The 22,302-nt window shown below is 45.0% G+C and overlaps 2 protein-coding genes across 3 annotated transcripts in view; one reads left to right on the top strand and one right to left on the bottom strand.

Moving 5' to 3' along the window:
* Positions 1 to 6: 6 nt before the first annotated feature.
* LOC147120776 (putative phosphatase phospho2) lies at positions 7 to 12,243 on the bottom strand. 2 transcript variants are annotated; one of them, XM_085978453.1, is made up of 2 exons: positions 11,956 to 12,243; positions 7 to 1,813 (listed from the first exon to the last, which is right to left on the bottom strand). In XM_085978453.1, exon 2 carries the CDS (start codon positions 1,794 to 1,796, stop codon positions 1,068 to 1,070), a length of 729 nt encoding a protein of 242 aa, XP_085834579.1. In that variant the 5' UTR covers positions 1,797 to 1,813; positions 11,956 to 12,243; the 3' UTR covers positions 7 to 1,067. The 2 variants fall into 2 exon arrangements, with proteins under 2 accessions (XP_085834579.1, XP_085834571.1); XM_085978445.1 differs by having other exon boundaries at positions 12,018 to 12,240.
* Positions 12,244 to 12,313: 70 nt separating this feature from the next.
* The window catches only part of LOC147120775 (cilia- and flagella- associated protein 210-like), a 77,219-nt gene continuing 67,230 nt past the window's right edge, over positions 12,314 to 22,302 (top strand). The window contains exon 1 of the mRNA XM_085978432.1: positions 12,314 to 12,532. Within this exon, the coding sequence (XP_085834558.1) occupies positions 12,466 to 12,532 (67 nt within the window). The 5' untranslated portion in view covers positions 12,314 to 12,465. The remainder of the gene's footprint in view (positions 12,533 to 22,302) is intronic.

Here is a 22,302-nt window from a genome sequence, read left to right as displayed (position 1 = left end):
GTAGATTCAGTTTGAAGTTCACAAGACAAAGGTGCTGAACTTTCACACTATGAACAAACATTTAATTTCTGCATAGGCTGATCATTGCTCTGGTTCCCATTTTTAAATTCAATGGGTATAGTAATTTGAGTGGCAAGGTGTTTAAAAAATTGTCACTATCACACAAGTTCATCTGGGGATTAATAGATTCTTCCCTTAAATATATAGCATGCAAGATCCTAGCCTGTTGCAGATACACACCATAAAAAGAACCAACCAGAGAACTCGGAACTTGGAAAGTTCTTACAATTTGCTTCACTAATTAGAAATACAGCACTGATTCAAATGTAATTCCTCGGCCATTATGCAAAGGCCTCCCATGCTCAACTAACCAATAACAGACTATTTTGGTACCATTAACTATACATTTATAAACAGTCACTCTGTGGCACCACAATTCTCTTAATAAGCAAGAAAAACAACAGTGCAGTACACAAACAGCCCACTGAAATATATATCTACTTGTTTTACAATGGTAGCTAACTGTGCTTTGTTCCACAATGCTGATGTAGTTGAAGTTTAGCAGACTTATGAAACAAGCTTAATTTATATTTATATTCAGAGTCCTGAGTAATGCACCATTCTCTACCTCCAAGAGCACCCCTAATGTGAACAAAGTTTTTTTTTTAATTATTAAAAAATACAAGCACATTACATATTGGTGTATTCAATTTAAACACCATTCCAGAATATTCAGGGGAAAATGTTCTGCAGTATAATTTAAATAGTGTACCTGACCAATTCAAATTCCTTTCTGAATGCTTTAACAATGTAAAAGTAAGGATATAGGGAAAGAGTGCAATGGCCATACTGTGTGGAAAAACTAAGTCAATCCAGTCTCATTATTCGCTACTGATAATTTGCTGAAATTAGAGTGCCCAAGAAAAGTGTTTTCATCCTACAGTAATCGTGATAATTTTATGAATGATACAATCTTTAATTATAAATCAAATAAAAATAAAATGTGGGCTTAAAAGTCAGATTTTTGTTTGTGCAGGTTTACAAACAAATCTACAAAAGAGATTTCTTTAAGTCTTCAAACATTTTTTCAAATACGATAGGATTTCTTTACCTGAAGACCATATCACAATCGATGGCTGTATAGAACCAGAGTCTGCATCAACCATTTCATGAATCAGTTTTTCTAACTTGTACCCTTTTCTGACCATAGCAACATCCCACTCCTTTAACCCTTTAATGGGACACAAGTCATTCGCTCCATCACCAGTATAAATGATTTTTTTATACTGTACCCCTACTTTAAGTTGATCAGCAACAAAGTCATCTAATGCTTTTCTCTTACAAAGATTATCAGGGCATTGTGGACAGTTATGGGAATGAAAATTCTCAATTACAAGATGACTTTTTTCATCAAAAGTTGCCGGATTTGTAAGAATGCTGTTAAATGCCAAGATGCTATTTGTAACTTCTAAGATCCAATTGATGAACATTGTATTAGAATCAGAAATTATTACACAGTCAACTTGATCCTTGCTTTGGCAAATGAACTTCAGGAGATCAACCATCCCTGGAATATATGGCATAGATTGCATAACCTGTTTCATTTCAGATTCTTTGATTCCTTGGTCTCCAATGTAACCAAGCACTCTTCTCATGTATTCATTCCAGTGTTTTCCATCATATGTTTTGCGAAGCCAGTCTGGAAGCTTCTTTTCAGGAGTACACCTCACAACCCAAGTGTCACTGTTCTCATTTACGATTGTGTGATCAAAATCAAAGACGAGTAAACTCTTCATTCTCTGGATACTTTACCCTGTTTTTAAAAACAAGGAAGTGAATGGATTAGGCAAAGCTGACACTCTCATTGTGACTACAAAGCAAAATTATGAACAAGTTACCCACTCACCCTGTAAGTTATGATGTTGGGAAATTCTACAATAGAAAAGAGGAGCAACCTGACACATCCTCTGTATTTTCCCTCTGTGAACGAGCTCACACTGGAGATTTAAAGTTAAGGGCAAACCCATAGCCTACTTTTCTTTTGAGTACTGCACAGGTACACTAATAAATTATGGCTGTGTGATAGAAATGTGGATCTGTTGTATTTCAAATAAAGAAACCTCTATTATATATATTGTGTGGAATTATAGTGAGGCCAGGGAACTGGGGTTTTTAAGATGGAAGTATGCTATTTTTTGTTACGTTTTTCTTTGTTCTTTAGGCTCGAGAACCTGTCGATAATGCAAATATACAGACACTGGAGTATAGGTGCCAGCTTCAAGGGAGAAGGCTTGTGTTTGTTTATATTACTTGCAGACAGGCCTCTATCAGGATGAGATAGTTTGCTTAAGAGGGAAGAGGGCCCAAATTGTAACAGGCTGGAGTATATGTATTTTAAATTTATTACTATTTAGTTTCAGGACTAATAACAAATCAAAATTTCAGAAGAAAATATTCTAAACAAAGCTAACTTTACAAAACAAAAAAATGACATACGTTGGCTACAATCAAATCACAGTACTAAAAAAAGTGTTTTTAAGATCACTAAATACACAAATTGAAAATATCTATGCCTTATTATATATTGCACATCTGTCCCCAGAGTCCCCCTCTCAAGCCATCATCAGACAGTTTAGGTAACACATTGCCAACCACATCCCATTCCTCCTTGGGTTTCAACCAAAATGTGCTTTAGCTACCAGGTGACCTAGAACAAATCCATGTGTTACAATCATTTTCACCTTGTGTGTTTACGTTCCCTTTTTCTTTTAAAAAAGTATAAAGATGTAAGGAATGAAGAGAAAATGTTTTTAATGGGCCCCTAGCAAAAGAGGAGCATTGGCACAGATCTGAGAGCCGGTCAGCAGCAGGTAGTTTCTGGCCCAATTTAAAGTATTTAACAAGAAAAAACAGTTTATATCTTAACAGCAGAAACCACTTCATATATCATTTCTCATTGTTTCGTTTATAGACTTTCAAATCGGTCCTTAAATCATAATTTGAAAAATTGTTCAATCTCTTGACAGTATTATTTGGAGCTCCACTTGTACCAAAACAATGCTAAATTCCTACATCGTAATCCCTCCATTCATGCCTTTTGATTGCAGTTAAAATCTGGTGCGTTTCAATTACTCAAAACCATTTTACTTATGTCCTGTGCATGTCTAACCAACAGCTACCACCCCTTACCTTTTATGTTTCAACCTTTAGCCCACCTTAATCTGAACATTCTTGTTCTCACCATCTCCTCGGACTTCAAATGGAACTTGCATATCATCGCCACTGCAAAAAATGTTCTCCAAGAAGCACAGTTTCCCCTTTTGTGACACATAATTTCCCCCTCAACAACTTTTAGCACTCTATAAAGCACACGTTTACCCAAGATTTCAATGTTGATCACATATCTGTTGAGGTTCCAATAACTCTCTCACACTCTTGGACATGAAAAGGAAAAAAAACTTCCTCAGACAAGCAATCCTTCTCTCATCTCGACCTCCAATTTCACCCTCTCATTGCAACTTTTCCTGTGGGTCGTATTTGACCCTGAGCTGAGCCTCCGACCTCATATCCCCTCCATCTGCCTACTCCCACCTCCGGAACATTGCCTGACTCCACCCCTGCCTCAGCTCATCTGCTGCTGAAACCCTCATCCATGCCTTTTGTTACCAATCACCAGTGCTTGCTGATCTACATTGGCTCCTGGTCCGGCAACACCTCAATTAAAAAAATGTCTCCCTTGTTTTCAAATCTCTCGCCCCTCCCCATCTCCAACATCCTCCAGCCCTAAAACGCTGAGATCTCTGCATTCCTCCAATTCCAGCCTCTTGCACATCTCCTATTTTCTTGGCTCCACCATTGGCGGCTATGCCTCCAGCTGCCTAGGCACTAAGCTCCGAATTTCCCTTCTAAACCTCTCTCTTCCTTTAAGACGCTTAAAACCTGCCTCTTCGACCAAGCTTTTGGTCACCTGTCCTTATGTCGCTCAGCGTCAAATTTTGTTTGATAATAACGCCTGTGAAGCACGTTGGGATGTTTTACTGCATTAAAAGGCACTATATAAATTCAAGTTGTTGTCGTTATATTGATACTACTATGGTCAGTGCTCCTGAACATTTTTTCTCATTCCAATATGCAGTCTTACTGACTATTCCTTCATACATCCTCATTGTGCTGAGATCAAGGCGCAAAATTTGGGTCTGTAGTGGCCGTTTTTTGGTTGCTACGAGTGCCCTTAGAGCTCCAAAATGGCATCCGTGGCCCGCACGCACTCTGTGGGGCGAATTGCACCAGACGCCATATTGGTGAGGACATTAGCATGCACACAGCCGGAAGTATGCAAAGCAGGCAGATCATGAAGTCACGCCAGTGCTGCCATTTTGAAGCTTAACGCTCCAGCTAACGCCCTCTTAACCTCGCACAGCTCAACATGCATTCAGCAGGAGGAAGGACCCCACACCAGCGCTATTTAAAGGGATCATCAACTTTCAGATTAGTTGCTGGTTGATTTCTTCTGGCTGTTGGTATTCCTCTGCAAGTGTTTGGTGCTTTCTATAGTTATTTGAAGTTGCCAAAGTCTACAGGGAGTGGTGTGGCAGATGCTGAAGAAATTTTTCCTGACTTCAAGGCTTCTGCACAAACCACTTGCTTCCAGACATGGGTGCACTAGTAGGAATTTCCCTTGGAATGTAGCATGAATTGGAGAATGAACAGAGGGCATGCAGAGCAGGACAAGCTGCCGGAAGGAGGGGGGTGGGGGGGAAAGAGAAGGGCTCTCAGCAGGAGGCCATATCTGCCCAGGGAGCAATTTTCCTACCTGAAACTCAGCAAGGAACATGCAAGATGTCTGCGCTTCAGTAAGGATGTCCTCACTGAAATCTGCCACCTGCTGGAGCCACAACTGCAACTTCAGGACAGGACAAAGCATTGCCAGTGGCTGTGAAGGTGACTGTGACAATGAACTTTTATGCCTCGGGCTCCGTCTAGGCTGGAGTTGGCGATATTTACTACAGCTCGCTGTTTGCCGTCCACTGTTGTGCAAGGAAGGTCACTGAGGCTCTCTATGCAAAGAGAGCCGACTACATTTCATTCTCTCGCAGCAGGCGGAGCGAGCAAGCGGCTTTGCTGGGATTGCAGACTTTCCCATGCTGCGGGGTGCCAGTGACTGCATGCACATCATTTTGCAGGCGCTGCATGCCAACTCTCCCATGTACCAGAACTGAAAGGAATTCCACTCCCTCAATGTCCAATGTGCGACCATAGGCAGCGAATCATGCAGGTCAATGCCTGGTATTCTGGCAGCAGTCATGATGCCTTCATTCTGTGGCAGTCCGCTGTGCCACCTGCATTTGAACCACCATGGCAAACCAAAGGGTGGCAACTGGCAAAGGGTGGCCCTCTTTTGGCTGGGCTGTCTGTGAAGAACTCATCCGCGTGTGATACTGGTAACAGCAACCCCAATTCTCCATTCACCAACCACATCTTACCTTCCTCACTGACCATCATAGCGACTGCTTGGCCACAATGCAAAAATAAAAGCCTCCACAAAATAAACATTTCAAACCAAATTAACAAATTAAATCATGCCATATTGCATACAAACATAAACTAATCACCCTTATGTATTCCCTTAGTGCCTGTCTTCCGTGTGCCTCTGCCTGTCCTGGTGCTCCTAGGCAGTATTACCCTGGTGGCTGCAGTATGCTTGTTGGAAGGCTGCTGACTTTCAGTGGACGAGACAGCAGATGTTCTTGGAGGATGACCTCGAGCAGCTCTGGGCCTAGAAGGCTCGGCTGCAGACTGCACCATCTCAGCATGGGCGGCTGCAGTCTGGGCTGGCTGACTGACAGGCGACAACAAGGGCATTGGCGGAGTGGCAGTGGTGGGAAGTACGAATGCTGTCATCCTGAAAGAGGACAGCAGGTTCGTGCTCCATGGAGCCACTGCCAATCCCCTGGGACAGGGCCTCAGCAATCCTTGTAATCTGTTAGAGAACAAAGTGCTGGACTGCTGTGACACCCTGCAAGCCCCTTTGAATACTGGAATCCAGAGCCATGATGGCAGCAGTCTGAGCTTCCACTGCAGCACTCAGACATTGGGTAGCTGCTGCTTGTGCTGCAATGGAAACGGAGACATCGGCCAGCAGACGCTGCATCATGGTTGGGTCCACAAGTGCACTAATGGAGTTGGCCACCACTTCCATGCTGGAAAGGATGGGCTCCAAGCTCTGTACAAAGCCCTGTACCAAGTTGGTGCCGGATTCCATGCTCCTCGACATTGCACGCAGGCTTTCTGGCAGGCTTCGCAATGCACCAAGCATTTCATTGTGCATACCCATCAGCCTTCTTCTGTAGCCTGCCCCATCGATGTGCTCATCAGAGTCCTCTGCAGCAGAACGCGTGTGCGACCTCGCCCTCTTGTGAGCTAGCACCTGCGTTATTCTTTCCCCCGGCTCTGACTCGTGCACGGTGTCTCACCACGTGCAGTTCCCACCTCTATGCTGTCCTCTAAATTAAAAGCAGAGCCAGTATCCAGTATCTGAACTGATGGCTGCGAGTGTGAAATCGAGTGACGTTGTGCCTTCATCATCACTGTATTGTTGCTCTTCCACCACTACCTGGCCAGGTTGCAATTCTTGGGTATCTGAAATGAGAACGGCATAAGGGTAAGGTTGTGGTGAGGGGAGAGGGGGAAAGCAAGAGGTGCATCTTGTAAATCAGAAGAGATTGTGGGATGAGAGGGAAGTGGGATGCGATGAGGAGGATCAAGTATGAGGATACCGTCGCCCCACCGCTGGCCGTTCAGCAGCATCTCCTCCATAGGGGTTAGGACATGCAAGTGCGCCTGTCCCCCACCGGTTAGCTCCTGCTGCCTCCCGTTGTGTGCCACCTTATCCTGCAAAAGAGAGAGAGAGAGAGAGGGAGGGTGAATGCCGTGCAATCTGTTGGTTGAATAGTTGTCAGTGTGTACAAGCTGTGAGATGTGGGTGTGAGGCTTGCAACTGTGCTCAGTGTGTGAGGGTGAGGTGAAGCTATGAATGTTAGGTATGATTCCTGATTGATAGAGATCGTTGGTAGGTGAATGATGGAGGTATGGTGCATTGAGCAGTGGCAGAGGCTAGGGGTGCAGTTGGTAGGATATGGCATTTGAAGATGCATTCACTAACCTTGAGGTCACTGAACTTCTTGCGACACTGCATCCAGGTCCCTGGAGCTTGACTCTTGGCATTGACTGCCATGAATATCTGCTCCCACTGCCTTCCGAGCGTGTGTCTGGAGGGCCTTCTGTGGATACAGCACATCTCTCCTCCTTTCCACCTCCTCCACCAAGGCTTCCAATGCAGTGTCGGGAAACCGTGGAGCCCACTCTCTCCCATGTTGTGCCATCATTGAGTATTTCCCAGGTAGAATTAATTGTACAATGACTTCCAGCATTTGCCCCAGCCACAATGCACCTCCCCTTTAAGAGTTGCAGGCTAGCTTTAACTGGTGCTAGCCGCTCAACAGTGGAAAACCCAAAGATGTTTTATAAATACATTAAGAGCAAGAGGATAACTAATAAGAGTAGGGCCTATTAGGAAACATAAAGGTAACCTGTGTGTGGAAGCAGACGACATGGGTATGGTTCTTAATGAATACTTTGCGTCTGTTTTCACAAAAGAGAGGGACGATGCAGACATTGCAATCAGGGAGGAGTGTGAAATATTAGATGAAATAATCATAGTGAAAGATAGTATTATGGGGTTTAGCATCTTTGAAAGTGGATAAATCCCCAGGCCCGGGGTGAAGTGTATTCCAGACAGTTAAGAGAAGTAAGAGAGGAAATAGCAGAGGCTCTGACCATCATTTTCCAATTCTCTCTGGGTGCAGGTGTGGTGCCAGAGGACTGGAGGACTGCTAATGTGGTGCCATTGTTTAAAAAAAGGGAGAAAGGGATATAAAAACAGATAGCAAGAGTTTCTACAGCTATATAAAAAGAAAAAGGGTGGCTAAAGTGAACGTTGGTCCCTTAGAGGATGAGACCGGGAAACTAATGGTGGGGAACATGGAGATGGCAAAGACGCTGAACAAATGTTTTGTATCAGTCTTTACAGTAGAGGACACTAAAAATATCCCAACACTGGACAAACAGGGGGCAATGGGGGGGGGGCGGGGGGAAGGAGCTAAACACAATTAAAATCACTAAGGAGATGGTACTCGGTAAAATAATGGGACTTAAGGCGGATAAATCCCCCGGACCTGATGGCCTACATTCTAGGGTCTTGAGAGAAGTGGTGGTAGGGATTGTGGATGCATTGGTGATTATTTTCCAAAACTCCCTAGACTCAGGAAAGGTCCCAGCAGATTGGAAAACTGCTAATGTAACACCCTTATTTAAGAAGGGAAGTAGACAAAAAGCTGGAAACTATAGACCAGTTAGCCTAACATCTGTGGTTGGCAAAATGTTGGAGTCCATTATTAAGGAAACAGTATCAGAGCATTTCGATAAACATAATTTAATTAGGACAGAGTCAGCATGGTTTTATGAAGGGGAAGTCATGTTTGACAAATTTGCTCGAATTCTTTGAGGATGTAACATACAGGGTGGATAAAGGGGAACCAGTGGATGTAGTGTATTTGGACTTCCAAAAGGCATTTGACAAGGTTCCACACAAAAGATTACTGATCAAGATAAAAAAATCACGGGATTGGGGGTAATATACTGGCATGGGTGGAAGATTGGCTATCTAACAGAAAACAGAGAGTTGGGATAAATGGTTCGTTCTCGGGCTTGCAATCAGTAACTAGTGGTGTTCCGCAGGGGTCAGTGCTGGGACCCCAACTCTTTACAATCTATATTAACGATTTGGAGCAAGGGACTGAGTGCAACATATCCAAGTTTGCTGACGATACAAAGATGGGAGGGAAAGCAGTGAGTGAGGAGGACATAAAAAACCTGCAAAAGGACATAGACAGGCTAAGTGAGTGGGCAGAGATTTGGCAGATGGAATATAAGATTGGAAAGTGTGAGGTTATGCACTTTGGCAGAAAAAATCAAACAGCAAGTTATTATCTAAATGGAGAGAAACTGCAAAGTGCTACAGTACAAAGGGATCTGGGGGTCCTGGTGCATGAAACACAAAAAGTTAGTATGCAGGTGCAGCAGGTGATCAGGAAGGCCAATGGAATCTTGGCTTTTATTGCAAGGGGGATGGAGTATAAAAACAGGGAAGTCTTGCTGCAGTTATACAGGGTATTGGTGAGGCCACACCTGGAATACTGCGTGCAGTTTTGGTTTCCATATTTAAGAAAAGATATACTTGCTCTCGAGGCGGTTCAGAGAAGGTTCACTCGGTTGATTCCGGAGATGAGGGGGTTGACGTATGAGGAAAGGTTGAGTAGGTTGGGCCTCTACTCATTGGAGTTCAGAAGAATGAGAGGCGATCTTATCGAAACATATAAGATTGTGAGGGGGCTTGATCGGGTGGATGCAGTGAGGATGTTTCCACTGATGGGAGAGACTAGAACCAGGGGGCATAATCTTAGAATAAGGGGCTGCCTTTTCAAAACTGAGATGAGGAGGAACTTCTTCACTCAGAGGGTAGTAAATCTATGGAATTTGCTACCCCAGAGAGCTGTGGAAGCTGCAACATTAAATAAATTTAAAACGTAGACAGTTTCCTAGCAGATAAGGGAATTAGGGGTTACGGGGAGAGGGCAGGGAAGTGGACGCGAGTCTAGATTCAGATCAGCCATGATCCTATTGAATGGCGGAGCAGGCCCGAGGGGCCGTATGGCCTGCTCCTACTTCTTATGTTCTTATGTACAGGCCAGTCAGCCTAACCTCAGTGGTGGGAAAACTGTTGGAAAAAATTTTGAGGGAAGGATAAATCTTCATTTAAAAAGACATGGATTAATCAGGGACAGTCAGCATGGATTTGTTAAGGGAAGGTCATGTCTGACTAACTTGATTGAATTTTTTGAGGAAGTAACAAGGAGGGTCGATGAGGGTAGTTCATTTGATATAGTCTATATGGATTTTAGCAAGGCTTTTGATAAGGTCCCGCATAGCAGACTGGTCATAAAAGTAAAAGCCCATGGGATCCAAGGCAAAGTGACAAGTTGGATCCAAAATTGGCTCAGGGGCAGGAAACAAAGGGTAATGGTCGAAGGGTGTTTTGGTGACTGGAAGGCTGTTTCCAGTGGGGTTCCGCAGGGCTCAGTACTGGGTCCTCTGCTTTTTGTGGTATATATCAATGATTTGGACTTGAATGTAGGCAGCATGATCAAGTAGTTTGCAAATAATACAAAAATTGGCCTTGTGGTTGATACTGAAGAAAGCAAGCTGCAGACTGCAGGAAGATATCAATGGACTAGTCAGAACAGTGGCAAATGCAATTCAATCTGGAGAAGTGTGAGGTAATGCATTTGGGGAGGGCTAACAAGGCAAGGGAACACGCTATAAATGGTAGGAAACTGAAGTACAGAAGATCAGAGGGACCTTGGAGTGCATGTCCACAGATCCCTGAAGGTAGCAGGACAAGTAAATAAGGTGGTTAAGAAGGCATATGGGGTACTTGCCTTTATTAGCCGGTGCATAGAATATAAGAGCAGGGAGGTTATGCTTGAACTGTATAAAACACTAGTTGGGCCACAGCTAGAATACTGCGTGCAGTTCTGGTCACCACATTAGACGAAAGATGTGACTGCATTAGAAGGGGTGCAGAGGAGATGTACGAGGATGTTGCCTGGGTTGGGGAATTTTAGCTATGAGGCAAGATTGAATAGGCTGGGGTTGTTTTCTTTGGAAAAGGAGGCTGAGGGGGGGCCTAATTGAGGTGTATAAAGTTATGAGGGGCCTAGATAGAGTGGATAGGAAGGACCTATTTCCCTTGGCAGAAGGGTCAATGACTAGGGGGCATAGATTTAAAGTAATCGGTCAAAGGTTTAGAGGGGATTTGAAGAGATTTTTTTTCACCGAGAGGGTGGGGGGGGGGGGGTCTGGAACTCTGCCTGAAAGGGTGGTAGAGGCAGAGACCCTCATCACATTTAAAAAGTACTTGAATATGCACTTAAAGTGCCATAACCTACAAGGCTAAGGACTGGAGTGCTGGAAAGTGGGATTAGGGTGGATAGTCAAGCTGGCACAGACAAGATAGGCCGAATGGCCTCCTTCTGTGCTGTAAATTTCTATGATTCTCTGAACAGTGCAGTTAGCCCTGGCTGCATGCTGTAATTATGTAAATGAGCAGGCAGCACAAAGTTGCGTGCTGCCTGCAGTATTGTACATTGAACGGGCGCTGGTTAATCGCCCATCGCAATCCGTGTGCCTGTTTCAGGAGTTATCGAATTCAGCCGCCCCCCGACAACTCATCACAATCTCCGACTCAAACTCATTCTTTCTATAGACATCAAAACATAGGACTCACTTCCTTGTCTTTCTTTTTTCCAAACCATTTTCAGATTTTTAAAATAAAGCCATTCAATTATCACATTCTCTTATTGTTTTCAACCTTGATCGTGTCCTGAAATAATGGTTTCTTAATTTTTTTAAATTATAGCGGTCTTAGGGATATAAATATTTAATTTATTGTCTCTGGCTGGTAAACATTTACAAGAGGAATTGCAGCTAGATTTTTCTATAAAAAAAAGTAACTATTTCTCGTGCCATGTTTAGGCTGCGTAGACAATAGAGCATCTCAACTGCTTCTGACTGGACCCATTCAGCCTTGTGCTAATTTTTTTTGTAGATTGCACAGGAAAGCACTGGTTGATAGCATTGTTGGTAATGTTACTTCCTGATAATTTACCAGATCTTCAAATTATTCCTAATCTTTATTTTAACTAATTTATACTAGAAGATTGACGGATTAATTCAGGAGATTTCCCTAATCGTTTCCGCATATACTGAAGGGACCAGGTGTAAAAATAATCCTGCAGCACAGAGGCTAAATTAATAATAAGCCGACCGATACACTACCGTCTGCAGCCAGCTTTTTCTTTAGTTTCCTTTCATCTCCTAAAATCCTTTAACTGCCGTACCTGGGAGGGATTATCACCGCTCAAAAAAACGACCTTTCCAAATGTTCATGTCCAGAAGAGCTTCATTTAACAGGACTCCTTCGCTCTAACAGGGCCGAAATTACCACGAGGTCAGCGTTGCCAGCCTGTCGGAAGTAGCGCTCCGCTCCCATATGCCACCCAGCGGCGCCGCTGACAAACCGCGATACTCCCGTTGACTGTTCGCGCCGCCGCACGCAACAATCGCCGCCTCCAATGGCTGACTGTAACTCCGCCCAGCCGCCGGTTGCCAGGTAACCAAAGAACATATTCGGCGGGGTGGGGCGCCTAGCTCACGCTTCCGGCGCGGTTGCTGGGCAACGGTCGTAAGGGAACCCAGCACAGCGCTGCGGCGAGCCGAACGGAATCAGCGATTGAAGGCCGCGTTCCGAAATTAACTTTTGACACATGTTTTGCTTTCCTTCAGCAAATGGCGACAACTACAAACTTAACGTCTCCAAATGGAAGACCGACTAGTAACAACAGGAGCCGTTCTAGTGAGTTTAAAAAAGAAAGGTCAAAGGGCGCACGATCATGTTGCATTTATATTCATTGTAGCATTGGTGCCAGGCGGTTTCACTTGGTATCGATCCTACAAATTCAGGAGTGATAATGTATTCGGCGCCCGAAGCATTGCTGTACATTGGGCATTGGCACCCCGCATCGCGTGGCGTTGCCGGCATCCGAATAGAATATGACCTTACCTAATGGGGACCTTCCTTCGCGAACTTGCTCTCTGATGCTGCGTACTCGAGGGCAGTGTACTCTTTTGGGTACGATCAATAAACAAAAACTGTAATTTAACAAAAAATACATTAAATGAAACTTAAACAAATCAAATTAAAATTTGGTGGTCCGGGTTGATGATGCACTCCAGTCCCCGCGGCGTTCACCGGTCGCGGAAATACTCAAGCGTGCCGGCGGACACCGCGTGCTCCATCTCCAGGGCCACCCGGGCGCGAACATGGCCGCGGAAGAGAGGCAGGCAATCTGGCTGAATGACCCCCTCGACTGCCCGCTGACTGGACCAGTTAATGGCCACTTTGGGCAGGTCTCGAGGGCAGTGCAATGGCCCACGCATCCCAGGGGCACAGCGTGTCCAAAAGGTGGTATGACGGCGCAGTCTGAGAGTACGCCGTCATATCCACTGCAAATTCGAGCCCAATATCACTCTGAAGTGCTTCTGGTGCAGAGAGCTTGTGTATCTGTTGTTCCACTGGGCTCATTAAGGTTCTGAAAATTATTTTCATGAATTGCATCAGGTTTTAGAACAACAGACAATAGTTTTTGTAATGTCCGTGTGTAATTGAGACACGGACTGCAGAAGTTGGTTATAACAGGTGTTTACTGAATGGAGACAAAACTGGAACTACTATACAAAGTTACTAGTACGATAGCAAAATACTGCAGATGTTGGAAATCTGAAATAACAACAGAAAATGCTGGAAAAACTCAGCAGGTCAGGCAACATCCGTGGAGAGAAATTTGAGTTGACGTTTCGGGTTGGACCCTTCTTCAAAACTGGAAAGAAAAGAAACTAGATCGAAGGCAGGGCTGCGATCGGACAAAAGAATAAAAGAAACAAAAGAAGTAAAAGAGATTAGAAGCTAGATGAGATGGTAATAGGCTGGGATTAGGTGTAAAGTGTACTGGCAGGGCAAAAGATAGCTGCCAGGTGTGAGAGAGAAACAAAAGGAAAGGGGGGGGGGGAAAGGAGTGGAACAATTGCAAGAGAAAATGAAATGGGGGCCGAGCTTATGATCTGAAATTGTTGAATTCGATATTAAGTCCGGAAGGCTGCAGAGTGCCTAATCGGAAGATGAGGTGCTGTTCCTCGAGTTTACGTTGAGCTTCCGTGGAACAATACAAGAGGCCAAGGACGGTGAGGTCCGAATGGGAATGGAGCGGTGAATTAAAATGACAGGCGACCGGAAGCTCGGGGTCACCCTTACGGACTGAACGGAGGTGTTCCGCAAAGCGGTCACCCAATCTGCGTTTGGTCTCCCCACTGTAGAGGAGACCGCATCGTGAGCAGCGAATACAGTATACTAGATTGCGAGAAGTACAAGTAAATCGCTGTTTCACCTGGAAGGGGTGTTTGGGGCTCTGGACAGTGGGAAGGGGGGAGGTATAGGGGCAGGTGTTACATCTCCTCCGCTTGCACGGGAAGGTGCCAGGCGAAGGGGAAGGGCTGTTTGGGGTGATAGAGGAGTGGACTAGGGTGTCTCGGAGGGAGCGGTCCCTGCGGAATGCTGAAAGGGGAGGGGAGGGGAAGATACGTTTGATGGTGGGATCACTTTGGAGGTAGCGGAAATGCCGGAGGATGATCCGTTGAATGTGGAGTCTGGTGGGGTGAAAGGTGAGGACAAGGGGAACCCTATCGTGGTTCCGGGAGGGAGGGGCAGGGGTGAGGGCAGAAGTGCGGGAGATAGAACTGACACGGTCGAGGGCAGTGTCAACCACGGTAGAGGGGAATCCTCGGTTGCGGAAAAAGGAAGACATGTCTGAAGCACTGGTGTGGAAGGTGGCGTCGTCGGAGCAGATACGGCGGAGGCGGAGAAACTGGGAGAATGGAATAGAGTCCTTACAGGAAGCGGGGTGGGAGGAAGTGTAGTCCAGGGAGCTGTGGGAGTCAGTGGGCTTGTAGTGAATAGTGGTCGATAACCTATCCCCAGAGATGGAGACGGAGAAGTCGAGGAAGGGAAGGGAAGAGTCAGAGATGGACCATGTGAAGGTGAGGGAAGGGTGGAAATTGGAGGCAAAGTGAATGAAATTGTCAAGTTCGGGGCGAGAGCAGGAAACGGCACCGATACAGTCATCAATGTATCGGAAAAAGAGGTGAGGGAGGGGACCCGAGTAGGACTGGAACAAAGATTGTTCCACATAGCCCACGAAAAGGCAGGCATAGCTAGGACCCATGCGGGTACCCATGGCAACACCTTTGATTTGGAGGAAATGAGTGGAGTTAAAGGAGAAGTTGTTCAACGTGAGAACAAGTTCAGCCAGGCGGAGGAGGGTCGTGGTGGATGGGGACTGGTCGGGCCTCTGTTCAAGGAAGAAGCGGAGCGCCCTCAGGCCATCCGGGTGGGGGATGGAGGTGTAGAGGGATTGTACGTCCATGGTGAAAAGGAAGCGGTTGGGGCCAGGAAACTGGAAACTGTTAAAGTGGCGGAGGGCGTCCGAAGAGTCGCGGATGTAGGTGGGAAGAGACTGGACAAGGGGAGAAAAGATAGAGTCAAGATAGGAAGAGATAAGTTCCGTAGGGCAAGAACAGGCTGAAACAATGGGTCTACCAGGGCAGTCCTGTTTGTGGATCTTGGGAAGGAGGTAGAAGCGGGCTGTGCAGGGTTGGGGAACTATGAGGTTGGTGGCAGCAGGGGGAAGATCTCCAGAGGAGATGAGGTCAGTGACAGTCTTGGAAACGGTGGTTTGATGTTCGGTTTATATACAGGGGTGGTCACTACTGGTACTGCAGTATACAGGGGCTGCAGAATATAGTTCCTTCTTCAAAGTACATACACTACAGTTTTATTTATGTACAGTCGCCCAAGGACAAAAAAAATGCTGCTATTTCTAGAATATGCTTTCCAGTATAACAAAACCAGTAATACAAATAGCTTCTGGAGGTAGGTTTTGCATTCTCTCAAATGCTTCATTTGAGTTAATGTTATCCCACAATGTTCAGTAGATGCCACTATGCTATTTGATGTAAGTTAGCCAGTAGTTGCACTTAAATTAATAATTTTATGGCCAGTGAACTTAACCTGAAAGAAGCATTTTAGGGAATGCAAATCAACCTCCAACTGGAGTTTGTATTTGTAGGTTTGTTATACTGAACCTGTAGCCTATAAACAAGGCAGTAGTGGGATGAAAATTACAAAAACAAAAAATGCTGACTTACCACTGGAGATTTGCCTGTTGCGATTTTTGGGCAGACCTCAATTTGGGTGGTCAGCATTCCCGCTGGAAACAGTCAGGGGCCAAAAAGGAGGCAACTGCCGTTCACAGGACAATTTATTTTATTCATTCATTCATTCATTCATGGGATGTGGACGTCGCTGGCAAGGCCAATATTTTTTGCCCATCCCTAGTTGCCCTTGAGAAGGTGGTGCTGAGCCGCCTTCTTGAACTGCTGCAGTCCTTGTGGTGAAGGTACTCCCACAGTACTGTTAGGGAGAGGTGTTCCAGGATTTTGACCCAGCGATGATGAAGGAACAGCGATATATATCCAAGCCAGGATGATGTGTGACTAGGAGGGGAACTTGAAGGTGGTGGTGTTCCCATGCACCTGCTGCCCTTGCCCTTCTAGGTGGTAGTGGTCGCGGGTTTGGGAGGTGTTGTCTAAGAAGCCTTGGCAAGTTGCTGCTGTGCATCTTGTAGATGGTACACACTGCAGCCATGGAACGCTGGTGGTGGAGGGAGTGAATGCTTAAGATGGTGGATGGGGTGCTGATCAAGCGGGCTGCTTTGTCCTGGATGGTATCGAGCTTCATGAATATTGTTGGAGCTGCACTCATCCAGGCAAGTGGAGAGTATTCCATCACACTCCTGACTTGTGCCTTGTAGATGGTGGAAAGGCTACCTTTCTAATGCCATTTTCATCTTAACCCATGCTGCCACTGCTACTTCCTCAACCTGCTGACAAACCATAGGCATTACAGGTGAGGAGATGGCCATTTCCAGTACCATTTAAAGGGATAAGAACATAAGAAATAGGAGCAGGAGTAGGCCATTTGACCCTTCGAGCCTGCTCCGCCATTCAATAAGATCATGGCTGATCTTCTACCTCATCTCCACTTTCCTGCACTATCCCCATACCCCTTGATTCCCTTAATATTCAAAAATCTATCGATCTCTGTCTTGAATATACTCAATGACTGTACCTCCATAGCCCTCTGGGGTAGAGAATTCCAAAGATTCCCCACCCTGTGAAGAAATTTCTCCTAAATGGCCGATCTCTTATTCTGAGACTGTGATCCCCTGGTTTTGGACTCCCCAGCCAGGGGAAATATCCTCCCTGCATCAATCCTGTCAAGCCCTGTAAGAATTTTGTATGTTTCAATGAGATCACCTCTCATTCTGCTAAACGCTAGAGAATATAGGCCAAGTCTACTCAATCTGTCCTCCTAGGACAATCCCCCCATCCCAGGAACCAGTCTGGTGAACCTTCGTTGCACTCCCTCTATGGCAAGTATATCCTTCCTTAGGTAAGGAGACCAAAACTGTACACAATACTCCAGGTGTGGTCTCACCAGGGCCCTATATAATTAACATAGAAACTAGGAGCAGGAGTAGGCCATTCGGCCCTTTGAGCCTGCTCCGCCATTCAACGAGATCATGGCTGATCATCCAAACCCTAGCACCCGGTCCCTACACCGACAGCCATCCCACCCAAGCCCTATCCCCGCGTATTTAATCCCCCCTAACACTAAGGGTCAATTTTTATCATGGCCAATCAACCTAACCCGCACATCTCTGGACTGTGGGAGGAAACCGGAGCACCCGGAGGAAACCCACGCAAACACGGGGAGAATGTGCAAACTCCACACAGACAGTCACCCGAGGCCGGATTTGAACCCGGCTCCCTGGCGCGGTGAGGCAACAGTGCTAACCACTATGCCACCGTGAAGTAAGACGTCTTTACTCTTATACTCAAATCCTCTTATAATAAAGGCCAACATACCATTTGCTTTCCTAACTGTTTGCTGTACCTGCATGTTGACTTTCAGTGATTCGTGTACAAGGACACCCAGGTCCCTCTGAACACCAACATTTCCCAATCTCTCACCATTTAAAAAATACTCTGCTTTTCTATTTTTCCTACCAAAGTGAATAACTTCACATTTCTCCACATTATATTCCATTTGCCATGTTCTTGCCCACTCACTTAGCCTGTCTATATCCCCTTGAAGCCTCCTTGCATCCTCCTCACAACATACATTCCCACCCAGATACTTACTTGCTCTCAGCTTAAAATGCTGCAATGGTTTGGGAGAAATTGTTCTGGTACTGGACAGTAGTTTTTAGCTACTTAGATGATTGTAGTGGCTGTACAACCTCCTGAACTCTTAAGAGGCTTCGAGCAAGGCATTTTTCAACATTGGGGTCCTTCTGGCATTTTCACTTTACTAAAGAAAGAGGAGGGGGAGCAGCAGCAGCAGCAATAACAAGTGGAAGGAGCAAACAAAGCTGTCGCTCAATGTTCCCCCTCATTTTCTTTGGGTGCATAGCCCCTTTAATGGGTTGTGCGGCCCATTCAAAGTTTGAGCAAAATTTCACATTTGAAAAGCACGAGTTGGCTAGGATGGATTGGGGAACGTAACTTAAAGGGTTGACAGTGGATAGGCAATGGCAAACATTTAAAGATCGCATGGATGAACTGCAGAATTTGTTCATCCCTGTTTGGCATAAAAATAAAACAAAAAAGTTGACTCAACCGCGGCTAACAAGGGAAATTAGGGATAGCATAAGATGCAAGGAGAGGACATATAATTTGGCTAGAAAAAGCAGCAAACCTGAGGATTGGGAGCAGTTTAGGATTCAGCAAAGGAGGACAAAGGGATTAATTAAGAGGGGGAAAATAGATTATGAGAGTAAGCTTGCAGGGAACATAAAAACTGACTGCAAAAGCTTCTATAGATATGTGAAGAGAAAAAGATTGGTGAAGAGAAAAGCATAGGTCCCTTGCAGCCAGAATCAGGGGAATTTATAATGGGGAACAAAGAAATGGCAGACCAATTAAATACATACTTTGGTTCTGTCTTCACAAAGGAGGACACAAATAACCTCCCAGAGATGTCGGGGAACATAGGGTCTAATGAGAGGGAGGAATTGAATGAAATCAGTATTTGTAGGGAAATGGTGTTCGGGAAATTGATGGCTTGAAGGCCGATAAATCCCCAGGGCCTGATAATCTACATCCTAGCGTACTTAAGGAAGTGGCCCTAGAAATAGTAGATGCATTGCTGGTCATCTTCCAAAATTCTATAGACTCTGGAACAGTTCCCATTGATTGGAGGATAGCTAATGTAACCTCACTATTTAAAAAAGGTGGTAGAGAGAAAACGGGGAATTATAGACCGGTAAGTCTGACATCGGTAGTGGGGAAAATGCTAGAGTCCATTATAAAAGATGTAATAGCAGAGCACTTGGAAAACAGTGACAGGATTGGACAAAGTCAACACGGATTTACAAAAGCTAAATCATGCTTGACTAATCTACTGGAATTCTTTGAGGATGTAACTGGTAGAATAGATAAGGGAGAACCAGTGGATGTGGTGTATTTGGACTTTCAGAAGGCTTTCGATAAGGTCCCGCATAAGAGATTAGCGTGCAAAGTTAAAGCACACGGGATTGGGGGCAAGGTACTGACTTGGATAGAGAACTGGTTGGCAGACAGGAAGCAAAGAGTTGGAATAAATGGGTCTTTTTCCGAGTGGCAGGCAGTGACTAGTGGGGTACCACAGGGATCGGTGCTAGGACCCCAGCTATTCACAATATATATAAATGATCTAGACGAGGGAACTAGATGTAATATCTCCAAGTTTGCAGACGACACAAAGCTGGGTGGGTGTGTGTGCTGTGAGGAGGATGCTGAGAAACTCCAGTATGATTTGGACAGGTTGGGTGATTGGGCAGATGCATGGCAGATGCAGTATAATGCAGATAAATGTGAGGTTATCCACTTTGGTGGCAAAAACAGGAAGACAGATTATTATCTGAATGGCAATAGATTGGGAAAAGGGGTGTGCAACGAGACCTGGGTGTCCGAAACAACAACAGAAAATGCTGGAAAAACTCAGCAGGCCAGGCAATATCCGTGGAGAGAGAAACAGAGTTAACGTTTCAGGTCGAAGACCCTTCGTCAGAACTGAGAAAAAAGCAGGAAATGAAACAGATTAAAAAGCAAGTTTGGGGGCTGGAAAATGGGGGAGGGGATGAAAGAACAAAAGGGAAGGTCTGTGAGAGGTGAAGAGAGATTAAGAGATATTCAAGGCGAGATGAGATGGTAATAGGACAGGTAAAGAAACAAAGGATGGCTCTAGATGAAGTGTGAAATGTGCTGGCAGAATGAAAGACAGCTGCCATGTGGGAGAGAAAGAATAAAAAAGAAAAAGGCACAAACCAAAAGTGTGGATAAAAAATATATAAAAATACGATAGGGGCCGAGGTTATGATCTGAAATTGTTGAACTCGATATTGAGTCCGGAAGGCTGTAAAGTGCCTAATTGGAAGATGAGGTGCTGTTCTTCGAGACCTAGGTGTCCTTGTGTACCAGTCGCTGAAGGTAAGCATGCAGGTGCAGCAGGCGGTTAAGAAAGCAAATGGTATGTTGGCCTTCATAGCGAGAGGATTTGAGTACAGGAACAAGGATGTTTTGCTGCAGTTGTACAGGGCCTTGGTGAGTATTGTGTGCAGTTTTGGTCACCTTATCTGAGGAAGGACGTTCTTGCCATGGAGAGAGTGCAGCGAAGATTCACCAGACTGATACCTGGGATGGCAGGAATGACGTATGAGGAGCGATTGGGTCGATGAGGCTTATATTCGCTAGAGTTTAGAAGAATGAGGGGGGATCTCGTTGAAACTTATAAAATTCTAACAGGATTAGACAGACTAGATGCAGGAAGGATGTTCCCGATGGCGGGGGAGTCCAGAACCAGGGGTCACAGTCTAAGGATAAGGGGTAAGCCATTTAGGACTGAGATGAGGAGGAATTTCTTCACCCAGAGAGTGGTGAACCTGTGGAATTCTCTACCACACAAGGCAGTTGAGGTCAATTCATTAAATATATTCAAGAAGGAGTTGGATATATTTCTTAAGGTTAAAGGAATCAAGGGATATGGGGAGAAAGCAGGGACAGGATACTGAATTTGGATGATCAGTCATGATCTCAGTAAATGGCGGAACAGGCTCGAGGGGCCGAATGGCCTACTCCTGCTCCTATCTTCTATGTTTCTATGTTCCTGGGCTGTGTGGGACCGGCAGATGGCTGCGTGGCTGCGCTGCTTAGATGGAAAGACGTTGCTGTCGCTTTGTATTAGATTAAAAGAAGACGCTTACAATATTGCCAAAAAGAGTAGTAAGCTTGAGGATTGGGAGGGTTTTAAAAACCAGCAAAGGATGACCAAGAAATTGATAGAGGGAGAAAATAGAATATGAGAATAATCTAGCACGAAATATGAAATCAGATTGTAAGAGCTTTTACAAGTATTTAAAAAGGAAGAGATTAGTTAAAGTAAATGTGGCTCCCTTAGAGGCAGAGACAAGAGAAATTATAATTCTGAATAATGAAATGGCAGAGACATTAGTCAAATATTTTGTGTCTGTCTTCACAGTAGAAGACACAAAGAACATACCTGAAATTGTGGGTGTGGGGAACCAAGGGTTTTATGAGAGTGAGGAACTTAAAGTAATTACAGGAAACTTTGTTATATCCGGCACCGACGGGACCGAGCTGTTGCCGATCTATCAAAACTGCCGGACATACAAAGTTAATGTTGAAGCATACAGAGGTTTTCATCTCCGTATCTGACAACAAACACTGTTGCTTAGCAACAGCTTGTAAACAGTCGGCCCGTACCTTGGAAGCGTCTCTGTAGCTTAGCAACAGCTTCAGAGAGACTTTCCAGAGCCCGACTGTTGAAAACAAAGCCACGAGAAGAAAAAAAACCTAACAAAACGACTCCTGATTTCTGCCGGAAATCGAGGTTTCCGGACATACAACCTCCGGATAAACCAAAGTTTCCTGTAATATTAGTAAAGAAAAAGTACTGGAGAAATTAATGGGACTAAAAGCTGACAAATTCCCCTGGACCTGATGGCTGACATCCTCAGATTTTAAAAGAGCAGAGCGACTGCTGCTAACGAACCGGAAGCTGCACAGAAGCATTCTGCGCATAAATGTTAACTTTCATAACTTTCCTAAGCCGATAGAAACACCAATTCAACTTTTAGTTTTTATTTTGTTTTTGGCTCAGTTTGGCAGTGCATTAACTTTCTTGGCTCAGTTCAGCAGCAGCGATCTCTTTTCCCCACCACTTTCCCTCCTTTCTGTCTCGGCTCAGTTCGGCAGCACATAAATGTTAATTCAACTTTTAATTTTTATTTTCTTCTCCTCAGTTCAGCAGCAGCGATCTCTTTTCCCCTCCCCTCCCCTCCTTTCTCTCCCACCAATCTGTGGGAAGTCCGGCGAGAACAACCAAAAAACAACTGGAGTTGCGCATGTGCAACTACTTTATTATGTTGGCAGCAGTCACGTCCCCGTGGA

This window comes from Somniosus microcephalus, chromosome 3 (genome assembly GCF_052327205.1).
Source record: "Somniosus microcephalus isolate GS21.2 chromosome 3, FLI_Smic_1.0, whole genome shotgun sequence".
Classification (NCBI taxonomy): Eukaryota; Metazoa; Chordata; class Chondrichthyes; order Squaliformes; family Somniosidae; genus Somniosus; species Somniosus microcephalus.
The sequence above is the reverse complement of the archived record's forward strand: the minus strand, read 5'-3'. Positions and strand labels throughout refer to the sequence as shown.